General features: G+C 45.1%; 3 protein-coding genes across 3 annotated transcripts; all 3 read left to right on the top strand.

Moving 5' to 3' along the window:
* Positions 1-510: 510 nt before the first annotated feature.
* Positions 511-2310, top strand: N7469_002422 (beta-N-acetylhexosaminidase; the record flags this gene model as incomplete). Its single annotated transcript, XM_056641342.1, has 1 exon — positions 511-2310. One exon carries the CDS (start codon positions 511-513, stop codon positions 2308-2310), a length of 1800 nt encoding a protein of 599 aa, XP_056503836.1.
* Positions 2311-14992: 12682 nt separating this feature from the next.
* Positions 14993-17017, top strand: zfpA (uncharacterized protein; the record flags this gene model as incomplete). The annotated part of the gene is made up of 2 exons (XM_056641341.1): positions 14993-15488; positions 15591-17017. 2 exons carry the CDS (start codon positions 14993-14995, stop codon positions 17015-17017), a joined length of 1923 nt encoding a protein of 640 aa, XP_056503835.1.
* A 1087-nt stretch (positions 17018-18104) lies between these two features.
* On the top strand, positions 18105-20693 carry N7469_002420 (uncharacterized protein; the record flags this gene model as incomplete). The annotated part of the gene is made up of 4 exons (XM_056641340.1): positions 18105-18165; positions 18310-19105; positions 19165-19787; positions 19846-20693. The coding sequence occupies 4 exons, from the start codon at positions 18105-18107 to the stop codon at positions 20691-20693; spliced, it is 2328 nt and encodes a 775-aa protein (XP_056503834.1).
* Positions 20694-22202: the final 1509 nt, after the last annotated feature.

The raw sequence follows: 22202 nt of genomic DNA, 5'->3' as shown, positions 1-22202 counted from the left end.
GAGTGCTACCTTGTCATTAATATACTATCTGCTCTATACTATCTGCTATGATAAGTATACCACAGGATACTATAGTTCCTATACTATACTATAGTATGTACTGTATTGGAGAGAGTATAACTTAATGTAACAATACACTATTGTATACGAAGTAGTTAGTAGTTAGTTACTACTTCGTGTTCATGTAGTATTTGTTCTACGACACTGCTATACTAGTGTACTATTACTAGTCCTTCGACTACTATGTTCAATACTTGGATATACTTATATTATCATAGAAATATACTAAATGTTAACTGTATTCTCATGTATTGAATGTATTTATGTACTAACTATTTGATGTAACAGAAATATGAAACATCCAGGGATTTGTTTACTGCCGATCTTTCTTCAACTTCGATCGGCATGCGTGTTTGCCCCATAAATCTTATCACTCCTCTTAGTATATCACCTACACTCTTACCACTCCTCTCCTTTCTTCTTCTCTTGACTCTCGCCATTGTCCTCGCCATGCACTTCACCCTCTTCGGTGTGGTGGCTTTGCTCACCGCAGCCTCCGCCGTGAATGTGAATCCACTCCCCGCGCCCCGCAACATCACTTGGGGTTCCAGTGGTCCTATCCCCGTTAAGGAACTCTCCTTACACACCTCTGGTCACCTGGACTCCCACCAAGACCTGAAGAACGCATGGGAACGCGCTTGGTCCGCCATTACTACCTTACACTGGGTTCCCGCCGCCACAGAAGCCCCGATCCCACACTTCGACCCCTTTCCCACCACGACCCCGAAAGCGAAACGTGACAACGCCGAAGCCTCCAAGGCAATTCAGTCAGTCCACCTTACGATTCATGATAGTGCGGCCGATTTACAACATGGTGTCGATGAGTCATATTCCTTGGAAGTCACGAAGACATCGGGTCGGGTGAATATCAAGGCTAAAACAGTCTGGGGCGCGATGCACGCATTTACCACTCTGCAGCAGTTGATTATTTCGGATGGTCAGGGAGGTTTGATTCTGGAGCAGCCGGTACAAATTCAAGATGCACCACTTTACCCGTACCGTGGTATCATGCTAGACAGCGGTCGAAACTTCATTTCTATCCCGAAGATCCTCGAACAAATCGATGGCATGGCACTGTCCAAGCTGAACGTGTTGCACTGGCATATCGATGATGCCCAGTCATGGCCTATTCAAATGCACACTTACCCCGAGATGGTGAAGGATGCTTACTCCCCGCGTGAAGTCTATACAGAATCCGATATCCGACGCGTTATCGCCTACGCCCGTGCTCGTGCTGTTCGTGTCATTCCGGAAGTCGATATGCCCGGTCATTCCTCGTCGGGCTGGAAACAAGTTGATCCGGAAATTGTCGCGTGTGGAAATTCTTGGTGGTCGAATGATAATTGGGCTCAGCATACGGCTGTTGAGCCGAACCCTGGTCAATTGGATATCATCTATAACAAGACCTACGACGTTGTTCGTAACGTGTACCATGAGCTTTCAGGGATCTTCACCGATAATTGGTTCCATGTTGGTGCGGACGAACTCCAGCCTAACTGTTATAATTTCAGTAAACACGTCACGAAGTGGTTTGCGGAGGATCCATCACGCACATATAACGATTTAGCCCAGGTCTGGGTCGACAAAGCCATCCCTATTTTCCGTGAAGCAGGTGAAAACCGTCGTTTGATGATGTGGGAAGATATCTTTCTCTCAACCGAAGCCGCGCACACCGTTCCCAAAGATATCGTCCTACAAAGCTGGAACAACGGTCTCGGTAACATCAACAATCTAACCGCCCACGGTTACGATGTAATTGTTTCCTCGGCAGATTTCCTCTATCTAGACTGTGGAAAGGGCGGGTTCGTCACAAATGACCCCCAATACAACGTGATGTCCAATCCAGACCCCAGTACACCGAACTTCAATTACGGCGGCGCAGGCGGTTCCTGGTGCGCACCTTATAAAACCTGGCAACGAATCTACGACTATGATTTCACGACCAACCTTACAACAGCTCAAGCTAGTCATATTCTCGGTGCTGAGGCTCCACTTTGGTCGGAACAGGTTGATGATGTTACTATCTCTGCGTCATTTTGGCCTCGTGCTTCGGCTTTGGGTGAACTTGTTTGGTCTGGAAATCGGGATGAGAAGGGTAGGAAGAGGACTACCATGCTTACGCAGCGTTTGTTGAATTTCCGTGAATACCTTGTTGCGAATGGTGTTATGGCTACTGCGCTAATGCCGAAGTATTGTCTTCAACATCCGCATGCTTGTGATTTGGATTATAATCAGACTGCTATTGTTTAGGTGATTAAGTGTGATTGGGGAGAATGGAAATTAGTCTGATACCCATACCCAATGGTATTTGCATTGTACTCTACATACTTTACACTTATAGATAATACGTAGTATGACTCTGGGTATTAAGTATACTCTTCTTTCGTAACTTCGGTGATTTCGTATTCATGGTAGATAGATAGGGCACAGTAGTAGTGTAATGGTGACAAGTGGTAAGAATAGTATTATATCCAGATTATTCAATACCTTATAGTAGAAGCAATGTTCCTAACTTCAACATGAACTTCCACGACAGTACTACCACTAGCATTGAAAACAGTGCTTTTTAATTCCGGACCCGAAATATAAGTACTTCTTTGGCTGTCAATAGCAATAGTGATGGCCAATCATTTTTCCTCCAGTCTACTAAACAAGTTTGATGGATGTATCTATACCAGCCGTGCTGGAACAGCCGTGGATACTTACTCGGATAATGTACGGTAAGTATAGAATCTACGAAGTGAACTTTGTAGCATTTTGGTCCAGTATTTGGATTAAGATAGATTGAGGTGGATCATGGTTTACGATTAATGTCTACTATAGGAACCTTGGAAGTGGTAGAATGAGCTATGCAGACATATGTCTAAATTACAACCTTGTAATGGATAATTTGTTCTAGCATCCGCACTATATTTTTATTTCCTTATTTCGAGCCATGTCCTATCATAAGGTATACGAGTCAGACTAATATGAATTCATTCCATTGTATCGAGATGTTTACCGGGGAATGCTTGTATGATTTATGGAATGGTCTTGGTAGAGTACCGATGAGGAAATTTGGCTTTACAGTCTGACTGTGTTGTGATTTATTGGAAATGGGGCTTATGGAATAGATGTTATGTGTTTTCTCTTGATTTGTGGGTTTTTGCTTGAATATTTTATATTTTGTCTTGGTGTTAATATAATATTACTGGTAGCAGTTACGAGTTAAGTCTTATGCTCAAGTTATCATAATTACAAGCATAGATGCTTCGGGTACTTAAAATTTCAACTACTGGTGCTGGTATATATTAAACTTATGGACTTGTGAGCGATATTGTTGGTCAACTCGAGATAATCATGGTAATTCATCTCTTCCAGCTCGGATTCAAACTATACTTACGGCCCATCTCATCACTTGATCAGTTTCGTCTGTGCCATTGGTTCGATTTGGCTCATCGTTGTACAGAATGATTTCGTGAACGACTTCAAGGTAGATGAATGATAATTGATTAGTATTGATATTCAAAGAGTTTGGTTTTGCTTCGAATTCACACCAGTATAGGCGTTCATTTAGACACGAAGCCATCGTGACACTCCAGTGTCTTTTCATGTTTTGAGCTTTTGAATGGTAGAATCTGGCTCATTGGCCCCTTGCCTTGTTTGATATGATCGTGTTGTATGACATTTTGTTTCATGAATTTGATTGCCAGCATGTTTCAGTCTGCTGCTTTATCATTGCTCTTTCATTTTGTAGATGGTTGAGGCATGGTGATCTGTCTGAGAGAATAAGAGCTGCTCGACTCGCACAGTACTCATAGACTCATCTTTCCGAAAATGGTCATAGCATTCATTCGTTGTTGACGGTTTCTAACTAATCTAATTTGTCACATTTCGTTAGGTTCAAACCCGGATGTATGTGATTGTCTGATCATCGGGTCGCAGCTAGATGCGCACATTGAAATTGGCGGCTATCGTAATTTTATCAGACTCACGTTCATAAGATGAGATCTTGAGAATCGGGTCTAGATAGTCGTGATATGGATGATGTCATTTAAGGACTATTACGAGGGTTGGACTTGACGCAGAAGGTTTTCGTAGCACGTTACCCGGTTCGACAAAGCTGTCTAGGTAAGGAAATCTCAGTTAATTGCACGACAGCATCTCAAGCACAAATATCGAATCAAATTTTGGAATATGAGACGGCATTGCTGTACCAATGAATGATTCTTGTTTCTCCTGTTTCGTTTGGGCAGGGGTTGAACGGTACTTTGGTATATTTCCTCATCTATACGTTGCTCCTATATCCGATTGGATATTTATCAAGTTGTGGCACATACTGCAGGAACAAGGCAACTGGGTAGTTGATTATATGCTGCACTGCTGTAATGATTGCATAAAGTCTCCCCATTTAACCCCTACTATGGAGTACTGTATGGCCAGGTAAATCGTATCCTTGAGATAAAAATCAATGTCGATCTTACTACGGAGTAGATGGCCCAGGATCGAAAACAGGTTTGATCAGTATCACCAAGCTGGGCAGCTACAGATATCTGGTAAGCCACATCCCTAGAGAAGTCTACCTATTCAAAGCCACAGTGGCTGATCAATGTGATATTCCAAGATTTACATTGAGTGATCAGACCCTGCTGGCTTCGATCCTGTGTAACCTGCAAAGTGACATTGATCGCCAAACTATAGAAGTCAATAGACCAGAGATCAAGAAAATGTCCCAGACAAGGATTGAATACTCGCACGTACACCGATGGTGCATTGTATGTCAATATTCTATTACTTTGTACTTCCATTTTTGGCCCTGTCTCAAAAGAATATATCCAGGATACAATAGTACAGTATACTTTGATTTGTATCCGCTGCCCAGCAGTACAGGTGTACTCGGTATACTCCGTAAGGGCATGTCCTATACTCCATATGCCCACCCCACTGACTGAATTGATTTTTTCTAGTCAATTCCAGTTAGAACATTTCCACGGTGAGGTCCATTGTGTCGGGTTCAAAATCACATGGTTTCATCCCGATACCAGAGTATCGGAGGTTCCGAATTCCCAACAACTCCACCGTGTTAAAACCCACCAGGAAGGGAAAAAACACCCCGTAAAGGGACAAGGGAAACAGAACACCCCACGATGGAGAAAATCAGAAGCAAGACTTACTGTACGGAGTACAAAGTTGAGGGACACTACACCGTACACTATGAAATCACACCGAGAAATTTACCACTAGAACTTCAATTTCTCCACATGTCTCGGGCAGAGCGCACATCATTTCTGCACTGCTGGCAGGAATAAAAACCTTTGCGGGCACAGCGATGTAGGCAAGAAAAAAAAAGACTCTTGATCTGCACCGCCTCAGTAAGTGGACTCGATCGTGAAAAAAAATACCATGCTGGATCTCGGAGTGGGAGAAGAGCTATGGTGATAGGGTAATTGGCACGATGTTCTTTCCCGTGGTGGAGAATAAGTTGTAAGCACCGTAGTCGATAGTGGAGAATTTGCGCGGAACGCATCGAGTACCGAAAAATGAGGCGATTGTGGCTAATCTCATCGACGAGATGATTTCCGGATCTGAGATTAGCGCGTGGAGATGGGTGGAATGGATGGATATAGGGCTTGACAGGATGGAGTTAGGGAGGAGATATGACGGAGATGTATTTCTGAGTATTGGTGATTTTTCGCCATTGGTTTGATGAAGTGGAAGTGAGGGTGAAATTTACAGTAGACATACTATAGTTCAATGGTGGAGGATATACTACCCACATAATTGGTAAATCATTCATGGCTTCGTTCCGAGGGATTCAGGATGCGAAATTCTTGGATACAGTCTGTTTGAATTCGGAGTCGAAGAGGGTTCAGTCAGTGCGGCTGACTGTTTTTTATCAAATTTTACAGTAGTTTGTCATGATCCACGTTTATAGATGATAGTTAGGTTACTAGACTACCTAGTCTGATATAAGTATGTTCAATAGAGGCTATATGTAGTTATACAAAGTAAAGGCGAACCTAGAAAACATTTCCACGGAGCCTTCCCGACGTACCCACACTTGATCATAGATCGACGTTTATTTTTCTTCCCATCCGCTTCCTTTTCGGAAGTTGACATATAGCTCCCGAATGGCCCGTGTAGTTTATTTCCGACCACCATGAGCCCATCCGTGATGTACTATCCGTACGGAAATTTCCGATGCGGTGAAGCCAAAGTGACTGATCGTTTCGACCAGTCAACCCGTTACTCGGTACAAAACGACGATCTTCTCAATAAAAGGCAGGTCTAGGTATTAAATTGCTAACAAAGTAAAACAACGCTCCATGCATGTAGGGGTACTGTAAGGAATAATGCACAGGATAACCGTACATGTACATGAAGTCAAGAGGTGAGGCCCTGGTACAAGGAGAAGAGGCGGGCTTAAGCTTGGCGATATGCATGAATAAATTGAATTTGAGGGAAGAGTTACAGTACAGTAGATGCGCGCTGACGCGAATCTGGTTCCCGGACCCGTGACGATCAAGATCACGATCACGATCACAATTGTGATAGATAGGCAGCCAATCGAGATAGATAGTATAATATAGGTATATGCGGTGTGACAGGACGCCACAACAAGAACCGGATCATCTAGTGAGCCACTAGTTTGACAGCGTTTCGTAGATCTACTCCTTTCTGCAATTTTTTTTTGAGGATATCGGAAGGGGGTTATTGGCGATACCCCGTTGCTGCATCTGCAACTGCGCGAGTCAAAGTGACAGCAGGGACAGTAGCATGTCAGACGTATGCATGTATGATAAGGCAAGGTCTTTTATGCGAGCTACCCTGCTACGTAACTTGGTACGAAATTGGCTTCTTCCGGGACTTGGGCCGAGCCTTTTTTTCGCCAACCCCCGCTTTGACGCAGGATTGACATGTACAATCTGCATATTTTGATTGAAATAGGAAGGAGATTGTTCATTGTATTTGATTTTGAGACCAAAGTGTCTAAAAAGGATTGGAGGTTCTTTATCGGGGACCATCGGTTTACAGTACAGGATTTGTATTCGAAACCCATCCCCGGAATCTGGTTAGGGTATATCCACCCGAGAATACTAGGATGGTATCTCGCGTCAAGGAAAACCATTGCCTGGGATCGTGTGACATTCTGTACGACTTGCTTCAAGTCCCGAGCCAATCGCCTGGGATGCCTTTGCCTTCGCTTGTGGTTACACGTTATGAAAGATGCCTGTATTCGATTCGACTCGACTAATTCTTCTCCATCAGGATTATTTAAAGGCAACTAGGAATGAAACGCAAGTTCTACTCCTGGTGGCTTCTAGACTCTGACACGGTGTAGTCTTAGTCAACGATTCTCCGGCAAGGGCAAGAATGTTTGCCCTGGCGAACGGTACATCCATGTACATACATTGTACTATGTACGCCACCCACCCGGGCACTGTAGATCCTCGTCGATCGAGCATGATGTCATTCATCATGCAGTAGCTTAAACCAGATGCGTTCGAGTCGGTTGTGCTCCGCAGGGAAGAAGAAAATATTGATCCTTCTGACAACTATCTTCATCGAGTCATATTATTGCTCGAATAGGAGGATGAATGAATCAATTTTAGTCCAGTCGCCTCCTGTCTCTTCACTATTCTGACTTCAAGCTAAAGCTTATCTTGCATCAATAGTTCACGGGGCCGAACAGGACGGGTAGTTATTGGGTGTCTTTCATTCTACAAATCTTCACGGGCCAAAGCAAAGAATGCTGGGGGTGAACGGAGTACGTAGAAAGAATACAACCAGACGAAATTGACGATACTGTGACCCCTTTCAAAAGCATAATAATGAATCAAAATGGGGAATAGAATCAGAATCACCGGCAGGAACAGGAACTAACAACTCCAGGGCCTCCCAGCCAAGCAAGCCAGCACAACCAGACACAAACCCAGTCACATTTTCAGGGTTCGCCAATAACTGCATGTATACACAATGTACCAGCCTCACCCCAAATGCCAATCCTATCCCATCCCAACCCTCTAACTCCCCACATCTCTCCCACATGGAAGAGGATCGGACCGCCCGTGTTCCCTGCCCGTGCCCGTGCCCCATCCCCAAGACCCAAAGACAGGACGCGAGTCGCTACGCTAAAAGAACATGACGAATCACGATGTACGATGCTCAATGCAGGGGGAAGAGTTCACGCCATGTGACCCATAGAGAAGGGAACAGTGCGGGACGAGACTAGATCGACGTTCGTCCAACCCTGCAGTCTTGAGCTCGTGTCTCTCAGTTTTTGAACGGACATGGTAAGAGGGTACGTAGTCTTGTCGTCGGCTGTCGATCGGTCTCCACTGAATTGCAGTAGGAAGGAGTATGTATGTATGAATTCCGAGGAGTCTATCTGGAATAGACTGTAGCATGTAGTCGGATAGAGGTACCTAGTGCCGGAAAAGAATTATCCTCTAGAGTACGCAGTGTTAATGTGGGCTACACCCCCTTGCTTTCGACTTCGTGGTATTGGTAAATGGAGACCTCACGTTCGCGGAGAATATTGTCGGGAATAATACGGAGGTTTGTGTCCGAGCTTGGGGTTAACGGTGGCTGGCTGTCATCCTGACTAGTATCATCTTGAGTCCACAAAGATGGACTGTGCTTTGCTGCCCAAATCGAAGGATTTGAGGGTCTAGATTCGAGGCAAAATTAGTCCCCTGAGGACAACGCATACAGCGTAGGTCGGTGCTTGGACGGAGTTCTTTGTGTTGGCGAGGATATACCGTGCAAAAAAAGGGGTAATCTGATATCGGATTCGGAGCACATGGGTTTATGTATTTGTGGAATTGGGTAAGTAGCTATGGACAATTTTACTACTTTGTACATAGTAAAGTCATCAAGATATTAAAGCATGAATATTAATTTAGATTATTAGGGGTGCGAGAGGCCAAACTCCAAAAAAGAAACAGATAAATGGCGAATAAACAGTCCCACAACCAAAAGTACTATACATTGTCAGAATTTTAAACACGGGCAAAATTGTCAACATTTTGGCAGGAATAGCATTGGGAAAAGTCATTGCTTGGCAGTATCTCCACTCTTTCAGGGGAAATATCATGATTACTAGTATACGTACGGAGTAGAAGTTGTGCGTATTACAACAGTGTCCAGTTAGAATGGAGTTCTCTGTACGTGATCAACCATAACTCAATAGTGAGTGGAGAAAAGAAAGCATAAGACCGACGGAATTACATATTCCCATGGATGGAGACAAGGTGTCATGTTGATCTGCCATCTTTTTCCAGCCAGCCATGTTCCTCGTGGTTCCGAGTGAGTGAATACTGTAAATTGTATATAGTAAAATTGGAAATTTCGCACAAAGTACTGTGGACGCCGGAATTAGATATTGTAACTATTGATTTGAAATCAAAATTTTTCCACTAGCCGATAATCCTCGTGTCGCGCGAGTAAGTGACAGCGTACTCCCCCCATTTTGCCGATCAAATTAATTGCCAGCGCTCTATGCACCGGGGATTTCGGACTTTACCGTCAAGCTAAATGACAGGAGGTGTCAATTTCTCAACTATTCCGTGACAGGATATTTGTCAAATCCCCAGACTAACTATGATAAGCGCTAACAAGATAGGTCCCTTTACTGTGCCCAGATGCAGTTTAACCCATGGGGCCGGGTTATCTGTGGCGCGCGGTTGAGGGAGGATCGCTTCTTGAAACGGGGGCGTTCATCAGCGAAGAAAAGCCGATAGGTGATATTGTCAATTAAGGGGTCTACAAATATTGGGGTTTCTCGGATAGACTTGGTTGATTGGGATGAGTATGTAGATAGATAGTACATTGTACACTAGTGTACAGGGTATTTTGATAGGGGTATAGATTGAAGTTGAGTAGGGGTAGTGTAATGTACTTTTAGCAGACTGGAGTGCGGCTCTGGGATGATCACGCGGATTCTTTGGCAAGCGCTGGAATTGAACAATTTCGTTCAATCGGAGTCCTTTTACCTAGATTGGATTAGGGTGGAACGTGTCGCACTGAATTAACTAGACGCAATAAGTCTATACTGAATTGGTCTGAATAGCGTCCTTTGAAGATAGGAAATTGAGAGACTTTCCTTTCTTTTTTTGAAGGAATCCTGGTCGGATGAATTGGTGTGTTACTAGTGTACAGAGTATAAGCTAATCCTATCAAAGTACTGTAGTATGTAGTATCTACAGCAGGGGGTGTGCAATGCTATGGACGGATGATGGCCACGTTTTCTGTCAGATCGAGTCCACGCGGCAGTGGGGTTACACCTGATAGTGTTTGGACTAAACTCGCTCAGTGCAACTAACTATGGAGTACAGATCCATGGATACTAAAAGAAGGATTGAGAGTATCGCCAATAGGAGGAGGTAAGAGCCTCGTACAAGATCTGTGTGTAAGAAAATGAAATTGGGGGCGGAATTTCAGGGTTAATTCATTTTGGACGACTCAATCCACATCATACACATCCCCATCCGAGACAATGTAAGTCGTGACTTGATTGTTTCATGTACGAAAAGAAAGGGGTAGATGGAAGAGAGACTTGAAAATTGCAGCTCCTGTGGGCTTCGAGAATCTTATGGACTCCGGGCTTTTTATTTAGAATGAATTTATGCATGGACTGTAGATGGAGTATACTAGGGCTACCTTGTACAGGTCGAAACAATCAATATCTTGCGCCCGATGGGAAGTCGATTAATTCAGGTAAAATAGAAATCTACATACATCGCTAGTACTCTATAAACATAGGACATCTTTCCTACTCCCTACATGGTAAATCACAAATTTAGGAAGATCTTGTTTGAAAATGCTGCTTAACCAGGATATCCAAAGGAAAGCCGGACTTGAACCCTGCCAATGACGATCCACACCATATCAAGGATCCCTGCAAGACTTGGACTTCTGTTTTTAGCACACCCTCTCACAATCCACGATTTGTCGCCGCAACCACATGGACGACAGGGAGGCGCCAAGTACATACAGTACTATGTACAGATATAGTAACACTGCCATAAGGCTTAGATGTGAGTTTTGAACTTGCCAGTACACAGGGAAATCTGAAAATAGATCTCTCTCACGGTTTTTGTAAATCTATGTGGTATTTTACGAGTAGATACGGGGGTGTATGAGTCCTAATTTGGTGAATGCTGCTTAATTTCAGTCCGTGGAGAAACTACAAGGACGGTGTCGGACCGGATTCCGGTCTATGCTTGAGTTATGATCTGCGCTTGGTGTACAGTATACAGTCATAGGTTGTGGTCGTAAAGAAACTAGTAGGATAGGCGGACTTGTACTAACACTAGTCACTCTGACAGGGGTTAATCTCGTACACAATTACGGAATCTGGAGAACATCTACCTTGTGTTGTTAAGTATGATGGACTATTATTAATTGGGAAAGTTGATGTTTTTTCTCAGCCTTGTCAACTCGTCTACAGTATGTTGTGGGGAAAGAAATGGCGGGCCTTTACAGTATGTAGTACTTCCGGATAGCCTTTCGAGAGCAAATTGAAGTTGTCTCAATTTTAATCCAGACCATCCGAAATTAACCCGACCATGATGGAGAATGGAGGTTACTGTAAATTATTTGATCGACCAGAAATTGGATGCATGCGAGACGGGCGGATACGAACTCGACGGATCATCGCTAGCCCCCATCTTTCACGGAAGTTGTAGCTTCAGTCCGATCCGAATCCATCACTGATTACTCCGTAATATTTATCGACTAGGGGTATAGTGGCTAGGTCATGAGCTTGGCTGACCCAAGAGTATGGTAGCGGAAATTGAAGTGGAAAATACTATGTATACGGAGTAGAGTATTATAGAGATTTCCGTGCTGTGATGAGAGGCCATATTTTGCAGGCTCGGGGTCGCCGTAGTGCAAGGACCGCGCCACAGTCATGAATATCCACAACTTTTTCCCCTTGGGGGAAGTTGTTGAGGATATGCATGATGGTAGATTGGTGACATTCCCGGGACTGTGGAACTAGCTTGTTTGTGGGGTGGTACCCTAATCATCCTGTTTAGCGAGCAGCCCTATCAGCGAGCGGGATAGGCGGTTCTTGGCCTCATTACGCTGGCAAAATTTGTCTGCGTATTTGGGGGCTAAATGGGGGACAATGGGGAATTGGGTGTAGCAGAAATACTACGTGCATTTAGAGAGACTACAATCCTTGTACCCCTTTCCCGTAGGTACGGGATACGATCTAGACAGGGGGTACTATGTACATAATGGGTAATGGGTATGAGGGACTGAGTGATTGGGTGATTGGAGTCGTCTCATCACAAAAGTTACCAGGGTGTGCAGGTTCCTCAAACCCCTACTGACGCTGCTGACTGGCGGTGGTCTTGTGCGTTTCAGAAGATCGTTATGAGGATAGTTTCGAGGATGATTGCACTTGTTCCCCAATCTGGTATATCAGAGTCCTCATTGGGATGATATTCTTACTCTATACAGACTGTCTTCACAGGGCTAGACTCCTGTCAACACTGCCACAAACGATCTTATTGACGTGGACCCTCTGCACACTCATAAGGCAAAGCCAAGCCAGACCCGCGAGCTCGTACCATGACCTTATTGGGTACGTAAGAGGGCTACATACAGTAGTGTAAGCCTATAGTGTACGGAGTACAGTGCGTTCTGGATGGTTTATGCATGGACCTGGTAGGGCAGGTAATACGTGTGCCGAATGAGGTCATGTCGGGATCGCCGATCCCAGCGGTGAATGCAATCCCTGCTGCGCCTCAATCCCGCTTGTTGACCCACTGACCGAGATGCATGAGGCCAATGGGGGTTTAGTTTGATGGGGGGTGGGTTGTGTTGATTGGTTTTTTCTGTGGCTAGGGTAAGGTTCGTGGCAGTCGTCGAGCAAGTCATGGTCCTGGCACTCACCGACCTGTGGCAGGGACCGTCTGGTTCGTGACGGCTACTCCGGTGATTGATGTTCTCCAGGGCTGTGAGGACCTGGTGGGATTGGATGGACGGTCTTTTCCGGGTCGTGGCTGAGGATCGGGGAATACTGCAGAGTCCCGTCAGGCAGTGAACAGTAAACTGCCCGTATCGTGGATTCATCCATAGTAGTGTACAGTAGAGTAGAGTATGAGTACAGCCTGGGGTTTTACTTGATGGACTCGGAACTAGAAATCGACCGATGTCATCAGATCTCGTCGGATACTGTATCGGATACTACCTAGTATAGACCGTTCGCGATGTATCGAGGTTGTAAACAACAAGTACATCCAGACGTACTACTAAGCACAGTAAACCACGATCGAGGTTCTACATGTGAGCACGAAATAAACCACCCTTTCGATCCAAACCAACCCAGCCTCGCCCCATCCAGACTGGCTGCATTTTGCCTGTATGTACGGAGCACAGTACCGGGAAATACGGGGACGGCCCAGATGCCAACGAACGCATGCGGCTCTCACCAGGGGAGGGAAGATCGGAGCAAATCGCCTGGACCGAGAGATCGTCATTGAGGGGAGGACAAAGGGGAAATAGTGGCCCACCTCTTGTACTCCGTTCTCTTCCCAGACTGGGTACCAGGTGATGCCAATCAGTGAACCGAGGGCGTCGCGATCGTCGGTCCCGAGCGGGCGGGCGTAACACGATTTTGACTGTCAGATCGTGAATCGATAGGTGTGAGTGGGTGATGACTCCACAGGGTGAGTTCTTGCGATGGGCGCTTCGACGGTGTGATTTGTTTGTGGGTGTTTGGTCTAGTGGATGACCCGGTAACCCGGGTTTGCTTCTCAGCCAACGGATGGGTGATGGAGGGCATTCGTTTGGAAATGTGAATTGATTAACAATGCGTGGTGAATCATCAGTGTGATCCGTTGCCGATGTCAGTGTATTACTTACAGTAGTATCTGTCATGATAATTTACTGTAGTAACTAGTGACTACAGTAGTGGATGAAGATGTACATACTCTACTGTTGTAGAGTCAGGATCCACCATGACAAATCCATACTTGCGAAGAGATAATCGACTAAAGATGACTAGGGAATACTAAAGACTGACTAGGTAGCGGAATGCCAAAGTACACGGACTCGCCGATGATGATTAGCATCATACAGATCAGCATTAGCCATAGTACAGAGTATGCAGCGGATAGCCACTGTAGATAATGTTCCTCGGTTCTACTCTGCTGTTTATAGTTATCTACACCCGTGTAGATAGCAGTGGACTGCTATTGTACAGTGTATGTTGTAGAGTATACTGAACGCCTGGGGGGCTGAGTCTCTTCTATCTACTATATATGTACATATGTACTCTTCCTTATTCTATACTCTATGTACTCCAATCCTAAATAACTAATACTAAATATACTGGGTTGAATAGCCCTAAAGTACAGTTCGCGTATTGTCATTTACACACGTCATACGTCTGATAGTCCTGTCACTTTCCTTTTTCGGTTTATTCTTTTTCTTTTTTTATTTTTTATTTTTTATTTAATTTTTTTTCCTTTCTTTTTTTGTGATTATTGCATGGAATACTCCGTAGTAAAAATAATTTATTCTTATTTTTTTTTCTTCTCTTTTCAAAACTAAATTATTTGATTATTATATTTCACATTCTCCATTTTATGCCATTCCCTTTTCTGGTTCATCCTGATTTCAGTATAATAACTCTCTTTTCCCCCGTATTAAATGATCTCCATCTCCTCCTCCCCCCCATGTCATACTTCTTTCTCACCACGCAAGGAGTATCTTCATGACTCCGTGATCTTGTTTCATTATATTACTTCACCCACCTCTTTCTTTCCTCCTTGCGTGTAACGATTTCATCACACGTAACCTATCTTCCGAGTTCGCACGTTGACTTGACCGGGCCGCAATTCTACAGCACGGTATGTTCATTCTCCCACCGGCATAAGTATAACTTCCACTGATATTCATCAAGAATAAGGTTACTCGAACGCGTTCCAACGTCACAATGCTCGCCATCCATCCTCAATCTAAATCTACCTATTTCCAACCTATGCCCATGGATCCTAATATGGTGGATATGTTCTCTTTCCCCATAGATGGAATGCCATACCAGCAGCAGCAACAACAACCCCAAGCCCAAGCCCAACCTCCTCCCGATTTCCAGATCTCTTATATGGATGGTCCTATCTATGAAGATCTACAAAAACAACAATTCCCTTCCATGCCTGCTACACCTCCCTCGGTCTCCACTAGCCAGTCCGAGCCCCAGATCCCGACAGGCTCCGCAGCCTCGGGTCCTTCTATTGCCAGTGCACCCTCTTCAGCCATCAGTTCTCCATATTCTGGCACTCAGCACGTCTTCCAAGATAACTGGGTCAATACAAATCACGGATTAGGTTTACCCGCCGTAGTCATGGGCGATTTATTTTCATCCCATGATTATATGGGACATGTTGATATGGAAGCTTTATATCAGGAGAAATTCCCCGATCCTTTCGTTGGTACGTGGCGCATTTATCCATGGACCATTTCCGCTCCCCCCCGCGAAGTCAATCTCATCGAAAATCAGATCTGAGTTACTAATTGTTAACAACTTTCAATAGATCCATCTTTGATCCAACCAGTTCAATCTACTCCCAACTTCACCCCAACCATCTCCTACGAAGACCAACAATCCTCATACTCCAACATTCCCCAAAATTACCTCCCACACTCCTCCCCCGACGCATCCCCAATCTCATACAATGACAATCTCGACCACCAAAGCTCTCCACACCAGAACCAAACCCTCCCCCGGTCCTCCATGATCGCAAACACAGCTCCATCCCGCCCAGTCTCCGTTTACGACCGTCGCTCATCAATCTCCTCAATCCGCTCCAGACGCTCCCAACAAAGTCCAACCCTCTCAACCATCGAAGCAGACGACGACACAAAAGAAAAAGGTCGCTGCCCCTTCCCAGACTGCGGCCGAATCTTCAAAGATCTAAAAGCACACATGCTCACCCACCAATCCGAACGTCCCGAAAAATGTCCCATCCTAACCTGCGAATATCACACAAAGGGCTTTGCCCGTAAATACGATAAAAATCGACACACCCTCACCCATTACAAGGGAACAATGGTCTGTGGATTCTGTCCGGGTCCCGGATCCCCCGCGGAGAAAAGTTTTAATCGAGCCGACGTTTTCAAAAGACATCTTACATCCGTCCATGGTGTCGAACAAACACCACCAAATTGTCGGAAACGAAGTCCGAATGGTGGTTCATCTCAGAAAGGAACGAATTATTCTCCGGATGCTACGGGTAAATGTTCGACTTGTTCGATTACATTTAGTAATGCGCAGGACTTTTATGAACATCTTGATGATTGTGTTTTGAGAGTTGTTCAACAGGAAGAACCATCTGAAGCAATTAATCAACAACGATTAGCGGAAGTGGCTTCTGATGAGGAAGTTCAGAAAACGATGGAAAAGCACCAATTACTTGATTCGACTGGGTCGTTTGAAGAAGATGATTCTCATGATGAAGATGATTTTAATGATCTTTGGCGAAATCGGAAATCGAAATCCTCTGCCAGTGCTCCAGCGTCGCGAGTGATTCTAGGATCGAATAATGCCGTTTCGAAGAATGGTAAGCCGCGGGCTGTCGTGACGAGGAGAAGAAATAATCGGGGAAATTATCCTCAATCTTGGGGATGTCCGAATTCAAGTATGAAGACGAAGAAGAGGGTTCTTTGTGTCTTTGATGGACAGCGTCGTCTATGGAAAGATGAGATGATGCTTAATAATGAATTTGAAGTTCGATTGAGACTTCCTGGTGGTGCGGGTGATGGGACACATCGAGATGCTTATGTTACTGATCTGGATGTTGAGACTATGAAGAGGGCTGAAGGTGTTCTTAGCGCGAGTGATGCTGAACGGGGACCTTGGATGGATGGGGGTGGTGCTCATCTTATGGGGAGACCTGCCATGCTTTTGCCTGAGCTTGGGAGACAGGATGATGAGATTTCTATCAATGAGCTTATGGCTTAATCTCTCCCCCTTTTCCCTCACCTCTCTCGCCTCTCTGTGTTTGTCTGGGTTGCGTTTCTGTATTGTTTGTTTTGATCTATAGCCGTGGCGTCCTGAGTTCGTTGTCTTACCCTCTTTCCATGGGAATACTGAGTTGGTATAGGTTATGATTGTGTGCTGTGATTGTGATTGATTGCTGTGATACCTTGGGACTTGATATAGTTCAGATGTTTTGTTTTTGGCCTTGATGAATTTCCTTTGTTTTATCTCTTCTCTGCTCTATAGTTCTATCACGGTCTCTTCCGCTGGTCGGAGCGAAAATGAACGATTAATGGGTATATGTGCATTACAGTATTACCCCTCTTACTCAGTAGTATCTTCTCATCTAATTGGAATTTAACATGGCCGATTGATTAGTGTACCTGCACTTTGGTATACAAGCTGTTTTGACTTTTAATATCTCCACTCATTTCTCCGCTCTTCACGTATGTGAAAGTAGTTTATTAGCTGTACTATATAAGAAGAGATATGAAGCGGAGGGTCTATTAGATCAGGTCAAATGATATGAGTATTGCAAAATGTCCAGAGATATGATATTATAGGATATGATATGTTTGTAAGCGAGAGCGGAAGATTGAGGGGAACTTGATCGGATATGGTTAGAAGTAGGGGGGCCGTGTGAAGTGAGATTTGGTAGAGGAGCGATCCGTGCATGGGAGTGGGCAGAGTGTTGGCAAGACTGTTCGTGTATCCATGGATTTGCTGCACTGTATATGAAGCTAGTCAGGTTATTAGTTGAAATGGCATCTTTCGGTGTTCTTGGCCAGTGTTAGTCTGTTGGCTATGTTGGGCTATGTTGGCTATGTTAGCCTTGCCTGACTCTGTTGGGGTTGTTGAGATAACCAGGGTGACTGAGGGACTGACAGTCTTGTTTCAATATACTCACCCGTAGAGTATATCAATAGAGTATCAACAAATGAATAGAATAGAGGAGTGAATAGAGAAGAAAGAGAAGAATGCGGAGTGTGGGGGCCAAAGCCCCCCCAAGTCAGGTGCCACCCCCGCAAGTCTCCAGGTTTCTCATCTCATCTGCATTTTTTACTTACATATGTGTATTCTACCCAGTCAACTGCTCATTCATGTCTCAGCATGCGATCGAGAACTGGTTGGTACGTTTGAATCTCACTCCCTGCAGATGCCTCGACTAACTAGTCTAGCCTGACATGTCGCACTCGGAAACTTAAATGTATCTCTCTCATCTCCTGTGATCCTGTATCATCCCCATATACTGACTCCCGCTAATTCACCCACAGGCGACGAACAAAAACCCCAGTGCTCGCAATGTCGGAAAGGAGGTCGTGAATGTCGTCCTAGCGAGGGTATCGTTTTTCGTCATCAGCAGAATGCCTCCATGAATACCGCCGCCGCCGCTCAGGAAGGACGTGGTGACTTGAAAGGCTTTTTCTCTTATAAAGACTCCTTCCATAAAGATAGTGTCTGGCTGGATATTCCTAAACATGGTACCAATTCCTCCATCTCAGGGTATAGCAGACTTCCACTGCTCACGCTGACACTCACTTCTTACGCCATAGTAATCTTCGTGGACAATTCCGACCCATACGCAACAGACCTCGAATCCTCCCTTGCCGAATCCAACGCCCTAGCCCTCGCGCAATCACGAAATCAAAGATGGGGAAGTGACTCGAGGACCAGCGATGCTGATTCACATGGGATGGACAGTTTATCAGCGGTCGCGAGTCAAGATCGTTTCCCTTATTCGCCACACTCTTTACCAGACAGCATGTCATATCCATCTCCCGTTCGATCGCGTGCCAGCGCCATGCCTCCTCCGACCTCCCCGCCCTTGTCGATGTCAAGTCATAATAACACAAATATCAACTTCCTCTTGAATCCCGCAAACTCCCTATCACCGCCCGTTGATCCGATCGCACATCCTACTGGTCAAAGGAGCGCCTCTCTCCCTTCGCGACCGGCTATAGTTGCGGCACAAAGGTCGGTGGAGGAAAAGGTTCGGATCGATGGTCATGCCGAGACGGATTTTGAGATCGCTTTCTTAATGCGACATTATTCGGAGGGACCGGGATTATGGTATGAGCCACTTTCCCTATGGGCGACTAAAATGTGAGGGCCTGACTGACAAGCAATAGGATGGACTTGTTCGATCTGGGCACGTACTTTGCCTCATATGTTCCGGTACGAGCCAGATCGAATCCTCTCCTCAAATATGCCGCCTGCGCGTATGCGGCGAAACAATTGGGACGAGTGAAAGGTGCCAAAGCGAAGATGGGAGGAGTTTGTTCGCGTCAAGCTGTCATGGAAGTATGGCCAGATAAAGAAACGGACTTTATCTGGCACGGGGCCAAGTATTATGAGAAGGCTATTCAGCTTCTGATGAAGCAGTTGCAGCCCGACACTGAGAGTTCACCACCTCCGGAAGAAATGGTGAACCAGGGAGACGTAGAGAATCCGCGAAAACGACGACGGCGCATTTCTGATAGTCGGCGCTCACATGGTGTATACTCTGATGAAGTACTTGCTGCAACGGCCATCTTGTCGGTATATGAATTCCTCGATGCGACCGACCCAGCATGGAATCGTCATTTAAGTGGTGTTAAGTCATTGCTTGATATGGCCGAGGTTGGCATCGTCCCTCCAGATCATCGTCCTCCAAGTGGAGATGGTCGTTTCGCACATTTAAAGAGACCGGGTTTTTCAAAGGCTCGTCGAGCAACCTTTTGGAATTTTGCGCGACAGGATTATCTCGCAGCTTGTAAGTAGTACAAGACCTTGCTTCAACTCAACGCTCACCCCTGACTCGCAAACTTCAGTCATCAATGAATGCCATACAAGGCTAAACACAGATGACATTGTCCTGTGGACAGAAGCAGGTCTGCAAATTGACCATCGAGGATTCATCGCTCCAAGCAACGGCGGTGCAACAGGATATCCCGAGGGCGACGACGTCATGAAAGAAGATCTCATCTGCAATGGTTTAATCTGGATATTATCCAAGATTGTAAATTATATCAACTCCGGGGATAATTTAGCCAGCGACGCCCGATCCGATAGTGGACCATTGGGTATTTCTCAACAACTGCTCCTGGAACGATGGATGCGACTCGAAGCCGAACTCGATGCATGGTATAATGGACTTCCCGATACATTCCAACCATGTGCACGAATTGAACCATCCCAAATAACCCATCAACAACATCATCATCATCATCATCACCATAACTCCGACGACGGAAAAGAAGTCGCGGATTTAGCGACATTGCAAGAAATCTGGCACAGTTTACCGATGTGTGCATCAATCATGCAACATTATCACATGGCAAGGATTTTATTATTGATTAATAAACCGCATGAATCGACTTCTCGGAGGAATACGATTACTTGGCGATTACAGTCATATCGATCGATTGAGACGGAAATTGGATATCATAGTCGGGAAATTCTTGGAATTGCACTTGCCCGACCGGATGGTAGTGTTCGAATTAATTCTTTACAACCACTTTTCGTCAGTGGGCAGTGTGTGACTGATTCTCGTGAACGTCGTGTTGCGATTCGTATGTTGAGGGCTATTGAGGCGGATCTTGGATGGGCGACGGAGTATCGTGTTCAACAACTTTTGAAAGAATGGGCTTGGAATGAAAGTTCTCTTCAAGTTGGGTGATTGAGTTGAGAATTGAGAGAGAGGAGGCTAGAAGTAGCCCCTATATTTGTTTCTGCCATTGCAGACAAATTGGCGCTGAACACCTCTGATAAGGAGTGGAGTATGACTTCCTCCTGATGACGTTGGTGGATTATCATCTCGTTATTAAGGTCGAGATAGTTGGCAGTTGGGCCAGCCAGTCCAGTCCAGTCCAGTCCAGTCCAGTCCAGCTTTATGAGTCTGCATCTGCAAGGGCCAAACACTACAGCCCCGGTCTGTTAGTGTCTATTAGTGCCTGTTTCAATCAAGGCCTGTCAGTGCCAGTGCCAGTGTCAGTCCACGCCCTATACAATCCAAACCGAACAGTTTGACCGCGGGCGAAACATAAACAGGACGATGAGTTAATCAACTCATCATGATTTTATCGTAATTCAGAATATACCCCAGATACTAGCATAATCAATCATACCACCACCACTATCACCCTCGTTGAGCGTGGTGGGAATTCCCAATCTAAAACAAAAATTCCAAGTTTTAAGGTGTAGTATGTGCAGGATATAATCTCTTTATATTCTACTCCGTACTCTACTACTCCATAATAATTCGGTCCAGTTTCCCTACAGTTATGATCGGCATTCCCTGTTTTTCGTGACAAGTTTCGGCGTACCGTAACCTTGTCTACTACTAGAAGTTTACTGCCCTCATTACCCTGATTACCCTACACTTTACACTGCCTACACTCTCCTCACTAAACTCAACTATATAATAATCACAATCTAATAAATCCAACATACAAACTAAACAATTCGCTTTTAACAATTCAATAATCACAAACATGAATAATCAAATAAATCTTACCCCAAAACTTGTCTTAAGCCCCACCGATAGACACATCCCCCCCCCCCCCCAGAAAGAAGGTTACCCGACTCGGCAATCCTCCGCTTCACATTTTACCTTGCTCCCTAGTGTATAATATGTACTATGTAACTCCGTAGTAGTGTGTGATGTGTGAAGAAGACCCGCTCTGTTCCGACTTCTCCCTTCCTGCCGTAACTCTGCAGTACGGAGTCCTATGTACTGCACTCGGTCTGCAGCTTGGGGTAAAGTGAATGTGGGTAGTAGAGTGTGGGCAGGGGAGAAGCCCTGATGAAACCCCCGGGCTGTCCCGATTAGGTATCCCGAGGGTAGATTTTCAGCCCTGTCGGAACGTGATGCTTGGCGGGAATATGTTTGGCGATGGATATTTTGATTTCGTTTCATTTGGATTTGATGGTGATGGGATGGATATTGGGGATTATGTACTCCGTATGTGTTTATCAATTTTATTTCTCTTTTTGCTTTTGTTTAGTTCCTGGTGTATATATTTGTAGGATCCGGGATTTCATCTATAGAATAGAGCTACTGTATTACCTGAGTGGTTCTCCATCACATGATATTATCCCAGGGCCTGAGCAATACTACTAGTATGACGAGGAACCTATACAGTAGGATGACAGCAGAGAATATTACTGTGCTCATAAGGTATGCGTT

This window comes from Penicillium citrinum (assembly GCF_028827155.1).
Source record: "Penicillium citrinum strain IBT 23319 chromosome Unknown utg000002l:1.0-3833315.0:1.0-3834789.0, whole genome shotgun sequence".
NCBI classification, from domain to species: domain Eukaryota; kingdom Fungi; phylum Ascomycota; class Eurotiomycetes; order Eurotiales; family Aspergillaceae; genus Penicillium; species Penicillium citrinum.
Note: the sequence above shows the minus strand (reverse complement) of the source record. Positions and strands in the feature narration are given on the sequence as shown.